The sequence below is a fragment of the Emys orbicularis genome, chromosome 10, assembly GCF_028017835.1.
Source record: "Emys orbicularis isolate rEmyOrb1 chromosome 10, rEmyOrb1.hap1, whole genome shotgun sequence".
In the NCBI taxonomy this organism is placed as follows: Eukaryota; Metazoa; Chordata; order Testudines; family Emydidae; genus Emys; species Emys orbicularis.
The window spans coordinates 16,288,857-16,300,776 of NC_088692.1; the positions used below are offsets into that span (position 1 = coordinate 16,288,857).

The window sequence follows — 11,920 nt, forward strand, 5'->3', positions numbered from 1 at the left end:
TTTCATGGCCCAAGGTCAATCTGTAGGCAGCTTGCTTCTGTTCCCCTTTCAAGGGGTTTCTTGAATAGACTCCACATCCAGGATTTCTGTCCAGTACCGCCTCTCCTTGGGGTCTGGTTTTATTGACAAAACAGTTCGAAATAACAAGTCTCCTCAAGTCCATTTGTCTACCCTCTTATTGGTCACTCTCAGGCCTTTCCTGCCTGTAATCTCACTTGTCTGTAGTCTCATTCTCCAGTCCCAGGGTCCGCTCTTTTAGCATACTTGCTCCCAGTAGCCTCTGTATTCCAGTATGGTCTCCCTGAACATTTTTCCCCTCCTCCCAGCTTCCTGCTGCTCTTTATAGGGGAATCAGCTAATCCCAGCTCAGGTGTGCCTCCTTGGTAATTAGGGTAGACTGGCTCCAGGCCTCTACCACTTAGGGACAAGCCACCCTGTTACACACCTGTTAGCTATTGTGTGTTAAAAATACACCCTTTTTTCCTAGTGAACACAAGGTCTTAGAAGGTGTTCGCTAACACTTCTGAACAATACACATTTAAATGCTGGTCTAGACAGTCTAAAAAATGTCCCAATTTAGCAGAGTCCTCAGTTAAATCGAGTATATTAGGAGGGTCTATAACTTGAGGACAGTTGTGGTTCTCGAGGCTCTAAACCAGGGGTCGGCAACCTTTCAGCAGTGGTGTCCCGAGTCTTCATGTATACACTCTAATTTAAGGCTTCATGTGCAGGTAATACATTTTAATGTTTTTTAGAACAGTGCTTCTCAAACTATCTGATGTGGCGGACCGGCAATTTTTTTTCCAATGTGCCAGGGACCAGTATCATATTTGCCAGGGACTGGTACCATAAGGTGGTACGCGAGCCGATTTTTTTTAATGGCAGGCTGCTGGTCCCGGCTGCCGCTGAGCCTGCTGCCGGCCTGGGCTTCTGATCACCCAGGCCGGCAGGAGGCTGAGCGGAGCTGGTGGCTGGGACCCTGGCTGGCAGGAGCCAGCGGACGGAACCCCAGACCGTCTGGGATACCAGCGGCCGGCCCCGCTCAGCCTGCACTATTTAAAAAGTTATTTTTCTCTCTTTTTTTTTTTTTTTTGCCAAGCATGACCCTTCTGGAACTTACATTCCTGGAAACTCGCCGTGGACCGGCAGCTGATGGCTCACGGCCCGACACCGGTCCGCGGACCACCACTTTGAGTATGAGTAGCACTGTTTTAGAAGGTCTCTCTATAAGTCTATAATATATAACCAAACTACTGTTATATGTAAAGTAAACAAGGTTTTCAAAATGTTTCAGAAGCTTTATTTAAAATTAAATTAAAATGCTGATCTTACTAGTTTAGTGTGATCCTTGCCCTTGCTTTTCCTTGCTGAGTTTTCCAATGTCTGGTGGCCCGTATTTAGATACTTTAAGCTGCACACAGGCTTCTGAGCGATCAGTTGTTAACCGGCTGGCAGGAGGTCAGTGGCTGGAACCCCAGATCGGCAGCTGAGGTGAGTGGAGCTGGCGGCTGGTAGGGCCGGACGCCTGGACCCTGTCTGGCAGGGGGCCTGCGCTGGAAGTCCAACCGGAAGCAAGGTGAGTGGGGCTGCAGCGGGGACCCCGGCTGGCAAGGGGCCAGCAGCCGGAACCCCAGAGCGGCAGCGGGCTGAGCGGGTCAGCCCGCCCAGCTCTGGGATTTCAGGGGTGGGCTGAGCATCTCCGCCAGCCCCCCTCTGGGGTTTCAGCCATCGGTTCCTGCCAGCTGGGCTCTCAGCCCGCTGCCAGCCTGGGGTTCCTTCCCCCAGGCCAGCAGCAGGTGCTGAATGGGACCCCGGCTGGCAAGGGGCCAGCAGCGGGAACCCCAGAGCGGCGGCGGGCTGAGCGGCTCAGCCCGCCCCGCGTGCCTTCAAAAAATCGGCTCACGTGCCACCTTTGGCACGCGTGCCGTAGGTTGCCGACCCCTGCTCTAAACTGTGACACTTCCCCCCACATCCCAAGGGCAATCAGGAGGGCAGCTATGCAGACTCTACATGTGCTAGGGATCCTCCAGATTAGAGAGGTCTCCAGTAGGAGACTTACAGGTGGATTTTGTTCCCTTTGCATTGTCTGATTGGTGCAAAGGGAGCAGAATGGGGCAGAGGATCTGCCCCACAATATGCTCTGACTTTGACCTTGGGGCAATGTAATATGTTTGGCCCTCAGGCTGAAATGGTTGGATACCACTAGAGCACACTGTCTGGGGCTGGTGGTAGAATTTACTGTGAAATTTAACATCAGAGCTCTGTTATCAAAATGTAAAGAGCCCACCACAAGAAACACATCTCAACCCATGCTGTAAATGATGTTCATTTTTGTTGTCTCAAAGATTATGACTGGTTTTGTTCAATTAAAGATACTCAATTCAGGCACATTGCTTTGCTTGATATCATTCATGAAAGAACGTCTACTCTCATAGCCCAAATTTTGACATTAATAATATTGCATTAGAGTTACAACAATCATCATCTTTTAAAACTGAAAATCCATTTATTTGGGTTTTTTAAAGCAGCTGAACTACAACAGCTGTGCAGTCTTAGACTCGAGCCTGCTAGAGTTCCATGTATGGAGTTCCCACTGAATTCAAGTGGAGTTGTGTAAAGGAATCAATGGCAGGATCAGGATCAATGGCTAATAGATTTAACTACAAGTCTGGAAAAATAAAAGCTGTAATTTTCATGGAAATTTACAAGAAATGAAGCAGCTAGAGAGATAAATGAGATTAGAAGCCCATTTAGGCTTGAGCCCAATGCTTACCTTAAAATTGAATGAGTTTCTAGGAGAAGAGCTAGATCTGTAATGTTCATCTTTTGCTAAGTTGCTGTAATAATTGGCGACTTTGTTGTTTGCAACCTTGTTAGATACTGGGTCATCTGTTATCGGGCAGATGTAATAACTATCCTCATCCTCGCTATCAGCATCAGGATAATTTCCAGAGACTGCTTTAGTTGACCTGGCATTATCAATACCTTCCATACAAAAGATAAGGTCCTCGTCCGCCATGTTTGTGGGAGGTTGGTTTAATTCGTGCAATGATTAAAGCAGCCAGTATTACAATACACATTTGAAATGAGGGAAGAACCTAGGAGAGAAAAAGAATGAAATTAAAGAAAATCAAAGGTCCTGTTCTTAAAAAAAAAAAAAAAAAAAAAAAGCATGAAGCCAAAATTTATACTGGCCAGCATTAGCAAAAATTAGTCAATAATCTGTACACGGGTGTGTAAAACGGGTATCTGGGCACCTAAGTATGCCTCTCAACACCCAAATGCAGGATTTGGGCTCCCAATTTAGATACACAAGTTTAAAATTGTCACAGGATAGAGAAAAATTGGCTCAGAATAGAATAGGAATTTAATATAAAATCTTAGGGACTGCAACATTGGATTACTCTAGTTTACCTTTAGTAGCATTCCAGGCTCCATTTATCAACTTCCCTCTTTGAACATATCTACTCTTACTTGTTTAAAAACTTTGGGCCCGATACTACAGTTTTTACTCAGGCAAAACTCACATTGACTTCCCCATAACTCTGTGTATTTTGCCCAATCCAAGGACTGCAGGATCAGGCCCTCTGTTTTCCAAAAGCAGCTTTTCCATCAGGGGATCACTTACAAATGAAAACAAAGAATAGGATTAACAGACTCCAGGGAAAGGGGTTACGAAATATTACTGGGAGTGGATGGGGAAGGTGAAACCAGAAAACACTTTCTGTGCCAGGAAGGTTTTATATTACTTGGCCCCCAGCTCACACGGGCTAGTCAGTCCAAAGTAAATCACTGTGTGTGCGCACCCAGGGTGCCACATGTGTCCTCTGAAGTGAGGACAAATGAGGCTGTCAGACAGTTGCTGCTGCTCTAGCCATTAACGTGAATTAAAGGAGTCCAGGTGGGGGGGGAGGAGGGAATGCACAGGAAAGTCACACTTCAGTGCTCTTCTCTGGCTTCAAATCTCACACTGATCCCCTTCCCAACAGGGATGCTCTTGCTGTCAGTGCCGGTAACTGAACTCTCCAGGAGCACTGGCTGGCTTGCCCAGTGCTAGGCCCTTCTCTTTGGATGATCCACCAGAGCCTGGAATTGGCAGCCTTCAGGGAAGAACATTTATTTACATTATTTTTTCTTTCCACTCTTGATTTTGTTCATTCCCATAAGGTGACAAAGAGCCTTATCCAAAACTCATTGAAGGCAACAGAAAGGTTCCTGCAGATTTCAGTGGTCTATGGAACAGGCCCAGGGTCTGGGAAGACATTAGTTCACACATACTAAATGTCTCTATCTGGCGAAGACAGGCCCTGTGTTGAATCAAAACAGTCAAACTTTTTCCACTCTATCCACCCAAAAAGCTTTCCTAATCCAATGGCTTTTAAAGGCCAATCTCTGTTTTCTCCCCAGAGCTCAGAGGTTTGTTGCTAAAATATACCATTTTATCTATCTCTCTTTGTTAGCCACTGTAGGTAGTTTGTGCATTTTATCACAGAGACAGAGGATGGGAAGGGACTTCCTGCGTCACTGAGTCCAGGCCCTTGCTATTGCAGGCAACCCTGTCACATAATCACCTTCATAAATGTATCAAGATCCAGATTAAAATTAAGTAAATCTCTTGCCCCCACCCAACTCCTATTGGATGGCTGTTCCAGAGGCTCCAGACCTATCTATCTATCTATCTATCTATCTATAGTTTAGACACTATACATCAATAGGCACTTCAACCATAAATAATAAATTGAGCTAGTTCTATCAACTCCCTGGTGCTCCCTGCTTCAGCAACCTACTCCATTTGTTCATTATGTGACAAAACCATGAGCATCTAGCTCATATTCCCTAATTCCTGCCCCTGGGAATTTGTATTTGTATTATTTCGTAATAAATAGGCCTGGGAGACAATTATCAAGCCCTTTCATAGCTAAAGAAAAAACAAAACAAAATGACACCCTGCTGGAAGATCACTATGAAGTCATTTTTCTTCTCTCCCTAGTAGTTCCATGATCTTTCCTCATAACTAAACTCAATGGTCCAAAAACTTTGCAAAACCAAGGAACCTTCCTGAATACTTATCAGGATCCCAAGGGGTATAGCTAGCTTACATAAAATGGCATAGTCTGCAGACCACCCTTAGTCTCCTGGGAGCAGGTGTAACCCTACTACAGGTGTCAGCATGTAATAGGCCATCTTTATCTGAACAGCCTCCACTCTTATTAAGATGGAGCATCACATATGGGCATGGACTCCACCCCCATGTGAAAGACGGGATGACGGCAGGATCATAGAACTCTGTGTGTCACACTGGGCCTGTGAGATGCATTTTGGCCACACCTGACTAAAAATTTTTAATATTCCAGTTATTTAATTTCCTCTGCCTTGTCTCCATAACAGGAACTATGTCTTTTCTAAGGTGAGGAATACAACATGAATCTAATCTAGTGTTAATTTTTATTACCTTCTAAGTAGGAAAACTCTGTTGTTTCAAAGTTTCATTACTTCTGCAGAACTGTGTAATACAGGAACTGACATCACAACAGCACATGCAGAGCTGGAATACACAGTGATCTACTTCTGTCCACAGTCTGACAATGGATTTGGGGTAAGGGCAGATCATCTCCCTTCATTGCTCTTAATTTAGCCTGCTTTCTGTACAACCAGGGGTGTTTTTCATGAAGAACAAACTTATTTCAAGCCCTCCTCCCCCTTTTTTAAACTTTACTGCATTTTTTAAGAACACTACCCATCATCGCAGTGCCTGCTCCTCTTCATAATAAGCTTACACAAATAAGCATCTGACGAAGTGGGTATTCACCCACGAAAGCTTATGCTCCAATACATCTGTTAGTCTATAAGGTGCCACAGGACTCTGTCACTTCTTACACAAATTGTTGATATTCTGAAACAGTAGTAGGGCTCTTCAATTATGTCCATCAGAAATTTCACAGAAGGTAATTATTCTAGAGGAAAATAACTGTCAGTCCCATAATACTTTCCACATCAGCTCTCAGGCTGCAAAAGATTGAAATTGTAACTCTCTCACTGATACACAGCATAACCTTCAGGAGGAAAGATTTAAAACACCCTTAAAATTAATATAAAGGTCCAAAGTGTGGCACATAGCAATTGACCTGTGTAAGGAGCAGTGTGAAGCCACACTACCCTTGGGAAGCTCAGCCAGGCACAATTGTGGGACAGATTTCTATTACCAATCGGCCTGAGGGAGTCCTTGGGCCTGTGACAATTGCTCCTGATGCACCATCCTTTAGGGCTTGTCTACATGGGAAAGTTTTACCAGTTACACCAGTATAATTACACTGATATAGTTAAATTGATATACCAATATAACTTAGTATTACTCCCTGTGTGGACACTCTGATGGCATTTTTCAGTTAGCGCAGACTCCTTCCAAAGTGGCATATGCTAAACCCAAAAAAGATCATCTCCTACTGCAATAAGAGTGCCCAAACAAGGAGTGATACCAATAACTATAGTTGTTTAAATTCACCCATTAGCTTACACTGGTATAACTGTCCTGAATAGACAACATTTTATCTAGAATGTATTAGGCATGTCACAATCCAGCCTGAAATGAAGAAGTCTCTTTCCAAATGAAAACAGAAGAGCGAGAGAGACTGATTTTTGGAAAGTACAGAGAATCCTGCTATACTTTCATTCATTTTAAAAGTGCAGACAAATGTAGACAATAATTTAGTCATCAGCAATTGGAATAGGTCAAAAATCAGAGCACTCTTTAACAAAGTATCTGTTGTTAATTTAATTCATCACTATGACATGGTCACTCTCCCCATTTAACTCCTATGCTCTCGACTTCCTTACAATTCCCTGCCACAACGTGGGGACACTTCCTGAAAAACTGGCCATTGTCAACGCTGAATCATTCTCTCTGTTATTAACTGCATTAATTCAAAGCAATCCAGGCCCTTGCAAACAGTGGGGCTAGAAAAGGACACAAGGTGGTACTTGGTTCCAAAGTTATACAAAAGCAGATGCAATATGATCCATCACTCTTGGGACTAGGAATCAACCTGCTACAAATCTACCTGATCTGATACACTAAAGCATTTCACCATCTGCTTTTACATAGGTCAGTCACTGGCTAAAATTACAATTGGTCTACTTCCATTGCAAGCTATACTGTATGTATCTCAGTTCAAAATATTCCACAGCTAGTTTATTACAGCTCATTTAATGGTACTAGTAAAATGAAATAAAAAGATGACACTTCGTCAGTTTTTAAAACGTTGGTAAATGATTGTTAACATTTTAAAGGTAACAAGTAGGAATTGGATCTTTCTGTACCCACTACTAACAGAGCAATGCAGAAAGCAAAAATTCAGCAACATGCTGCAATAACATCACGTTTATATTAAAATTAGTTAATCCTTTTCCTATAATTCCTGAATGACAGTAAGAACAAGTGTTTCACAGACGCTTTCTATACATATAACTGCTACTAAAGCAAATAATAATGGAAGTCATGTGCACATCAAAAAGAGAAGCTACATGTGGGCTCTTTTCTTACTAACTTCACATATCTAATTACATCAATTCTAGAGAAATTGTGGACGGCTGAGCACTGAATCACTCACAGCTGTGTTACCCACCAGAGCAACCTATTAAGAAATAAAATAGTGGAACAAGGGAAGCATGTTTACGGAGGCTCAGGTTCCACCCACAGCGACGGGTGGAGATTTCCATGCAGAACTTCCTCGAGAGACTATTAATGATGATTCAGCAGAACTCAAACAGATACATTGTTATTATTAATTCAGCTCCACCTTGGGATAGCTGTGGATTTCACTCTTAGGTGCAGAAGCAACGCACCAGGCAGGTTTTCATACCCTTGATGATACCCTGATGATCTTTCATGTTTTCCTGGCTTTACGCCCCTCACTCCCCATACACACTCTTAAAGTCCCATATCAGAAGACTCTTTTCAAAGCCCACTGACTCCAGTCCTCAATAAGTCAGTCATACTTCTGAGCAATGTGAGGTGCTCAGCCCCTGCTTGCGTCTCTAGAACAGGAGTGGGCAAACTACGGCCCGGGGGCCGCATCCGGCCCTTCAGATGTTTTAATCCAGCCCTCGAGCTCCCGCCGGGGAGCGGGATCGGGGGCTTGCCCCTCTCCATGCATGCCATGGCTCCACACGGCTCCCAGAAGCAGTGGCATATCCCTCCTCTGTCTCATACGTGTAGGGGGAGCCACGGGGTCCTGTGCGCTGCCCCCGTCCCAAGCACCGCCCCTGCAGCTCCCATTGGCCAGGAACTGCAGCCAATAGGAGCTGCAGGGGCGGTGCTTGCGGAGCAGACGGCACGCAGAGGCACCTGGCCACGCCTCCACATAGGAGCCAGAGGGGGGACATGTCGCTACTTCTGGGAGCTGCTTGAGGTAAGCACCACCAGGAGCCTGCACCTCCAATACCCTCCCACGCCCCAACCCCAGCTCTCATCCCCCTCCCACCTTCTGAACCCCTCTGTCCCAGCCTGGAACACCCCCTGCACTCCCAACCCATTATCCCCAGCCTCACCCCAGACCTCGCACCCCCAGCCTGAGCCCTCCCCCCCATACCCCAACCCTCTGCCTCAGCCTGGAGCTCCCTCCCACACCCTGAACTCCCCATTTCTGGCCCCACCCCAGAGCCTGCACCCCAAGCCGGAGCCCTCACACCCTCCCGCACCCCACCCCCAATTTCATAAGCATTCATGGCCCGCCATACAATTTCCATACCCAGATGTGGCCCTTAGGCCAAAAAGTTTGCCCACCCCTGCTCTAGAATGACAGAGTAAGACCTGGGATCCCTCATGGGAGTGCAGGGACACCTCTCAGGGTGGTACTGTGCCTACTCACTAGTTGCAGTAGCTGCCAGTTCCAAGAGTGTATAAGGGCCACACAAATATAGCTTCTAAAACACAGGAAGTGATATTTCAGGCCTGGTATCAGGGGCAGCTCCACTGAAGTAGTGGAATTGCACCTGTTTCTGCTAGGGCTGAATTTGGCCCATCAGCTATATTTGTTGCCCAGCAACCCCATATTAGGAACATGCGCCTCATTATACACGATCAGATTTCCTCCTGATATGAGAGTTTGTCTCCCCCTCTCAACTTCCTGCCTTTTTTTCATACTGCTTCTAAACTTAAAACAGATTCCCCCTGCCCATGAGCTAAGCTACTTCCTGGCCCCAGTGAAATTAACAGGAGTTTTTTCATTGACTTTAATGGGGCCAGGATTTCACCCCTAGTTCCTGCTCTACCCTAGCTCTCATCCGGTCTCAAACTGTCCTCCCAAGCGAAACTGACACAGCTGATACCCAAGATGCACAGATTTGGAACAGCGCAAAACAAGCTTCCAAATGTTCACAAGGGGATTAGCTGAGTTTGACAAATTTACTGACAAATATTCGTTTAATGTGAATTTTGGCAGGTTCTTCCAGCATAGGCTGAAAGGACACTGGGCAGGCAGATGATCAGCTTGTTCTGTGCACATTTAGAAGGCAGAGGTGAAATACACAGAGCAACTTCCCTCATCTTCTTCCATAACTGGAAGCCCCCTCTGGTACTCGAGTAATGAAAGTGACAATGGTTTGCACTTATACCATGTGGTTCTTTATTCATTCAAAACGCTTCATAAACATTAGGTAAAAAATCCTTAAAACACCTTTGAGTTACGTATTCCATTTTATAGACCTGGAAAGCAAGACACAGGGGATGGAGATTATCAGACACCTGAGGGATTTAGATGCCAATTTCCCATTTATTCTCATGGGAACTGCGAGTCCAAATCCTTTAGGCAGCTTTGAAAACTCTCCTAGGGAAGTTACAGCCAACATTTTCAAAACCTGACACTGATTTGGGGTTGAGGCTGTTCCTCAGCTCCGAGCCCCCTTTGCTCTCGCAGCCGGTAAGAGCCGCAAGGGTGTGGGACCCGGCTCCATGGCTGGCACAGCCCTCAAGAAACAGGGACCGCAGGGGAGCCCTCCTGGCACACAGCCCCTAGCTACATCTCTCCATGCACCTGGCCTGAGCTACCCCCCTGCCCACACACCGTCCCTATCTACCCCTCTCCCTGCACCCTGAGCTACCCCTCTGCCTGCACACAGCCCCTAGATACCTCTCCCTGCACCCTGAGCTACCCCCCCTGCCCACACACAGCCCCTAACTACCTCTCTCCCTGCACCCAGAACTACCCCCTCTCTGCATTGTTATGTTTCCTTCTAAAAAGTAGATCACAACTTTTAAGTGTGCTTTTCAATTTGATTCCAGATATTGCATTACTCGGATTAAACTGAATTATATCTGCTCATTATTGTCTGTAATTCTATCCATCCTTTTTCATTTAAAAAAATCTTCTTATTCTGTGTACATCAAAATCTGAACTGTTTAGTAACATTTTCTTTTTGTGACAGTTTGGTACATTAACACAGCATGAGTTTAATCATTTCACTGTGCATACAATGCTCTTCCCCCTTGTGCAAGGCAACCTGTCACAGCTCAACCTTGGCAATAAACCGATGTGTCAATGGGAATTTTTCCCCCTCCATCTGTTTGATTCTCACATACTGTATTCCTTTGGCTATTTGGACAAAGCAGCATGTAGGCTGTTGAGAAGAAAATCTGCTGACTAGTACATTTTAGGGTCATTACATCAACAATCTGCAGTCAAAACAGTCTGGTAACATCTCATCCTCTGCTTAGAAACAGGCAAAAAGCTCCTTGTGAGGAAACTGACATCAGAAATATGGTTTTACAAAGAGCAAATTACCACTCCCTGATCACTGACAAATTCAACCCCACCCCAACCCACAACAGGCCTTTAATTTCATTAGCCATTGGACGTTTATGAACTTTACATCCGTATATAACTAACACCCACACCGCCTTCTACAGTAACAGGCAGCCCTTGTAAAAACACTACTGTATATAGTAATGGCCTCTGTAAAAAAGGTTATAGTATTCTACAGTATACCCTGGTCTAAATACAACATATTTGCCAACATTCAAAAACTGTCAATTGGGGGCATTTATAGAGAAAAACAGGGAAAGACCTTTTAGTGCTACAATGGGAAATTTTTGCAAGGATCAAGTCGGAAAAAAAATAAACAGCTCTGTGAAAAAGTACAATAAAACAGGGATAACTGGCATGTATGCAACAGGACAAGAATAGCTCTTCCTTAAAAATACTGCAACTATGGTACATAAATAGTCCCCAAACAGGTAGTAATACTGTGGTAAGCTGTAATATTCTGGATACCACGGGGTGAATACGCTAGTATGCTAAATAAGGGGAATCAATTATTACTAAAAATGCGTGTTAAAATACAAACGTGTCCATGTGTAATGTGCCATACTGAGCGCTAGAGCGGGCACACAGACTGAGCAGGGTTTGCAGGCCGAGCCGTTTGCCAGCCCTCCCCAGCGAAGCAGCCTCCTGACCCCCTCCCACCATGCACGGAGAAGATATGCTGCTAACCGGGGAGCCCGGCAAAACCAAGGTGGAGAAGCAGGCTCCATGGCAGAGCCTGGCGTACCTTGTGCAGAGAGACACACGGTGCAATGCCTGGCCTACCTTGTGCAGACACACACAGCTCCCGGAGCAGCAGGCAAGGAAGCAAGGCTCTTCTCCCCGCTGCAGCTGCACACCAACTCCGACGAGCGCTTCCTCCGAGGGTCATGCGCCAGCTGCTTCCCCGGGGAGCGCACGCGGACAGTTCGCGTCTCGGAATCAGCCTCTCTCGCTCTCCTTCCCAGTCCCCGCGGGAGCTGGCTGGCTGCACCCTCCCTCCGCAGGCTGGCGGAGGGCGGTACTGCAGCAGGCAGGCAGGCATGGGGGCTCTCTGCACGGGGAGGAGAAGCTACAGCCTGCGCGGAGTGTGAGCTCCGTCCCCACACGGTGTAAAGCTGCCC

The 11,920-nt window shown here is 45.9% G+C and overlaps 1 protein-coding gene across 1 annotated transcript in view; it reads right to left on the reverse strand.

Annotated features, from left to right (window-relative positions):
- The window catches only part of EEF2K (eukaryotic elongation factor 2 kinase), a 41,104-nt gene extending 29,386 nt beyond the window's left edge, over positions 1–11,718 (reverse strand). The window contains exons 1-2 of the mRNA XM_065411928.1: positions 11,583–11,718; positions 2,774–3,098 (exon numbers count right to left, since the gene is read on the reverse strand). Coding sequence (XP_065268000.1) covers positions 2,774–3,019 — 246 coding nt within the window. The 5' untranslated portion in view covers positions 3,020–3,098; positions 11,583–11,718. The remainder of the gene's footprint in view (positions 1–2,773; positions 3,099–11,582) is intronic.
- Between the last annotated feature and the right edge of the window lie 202 nt (positions 11,719–11,920).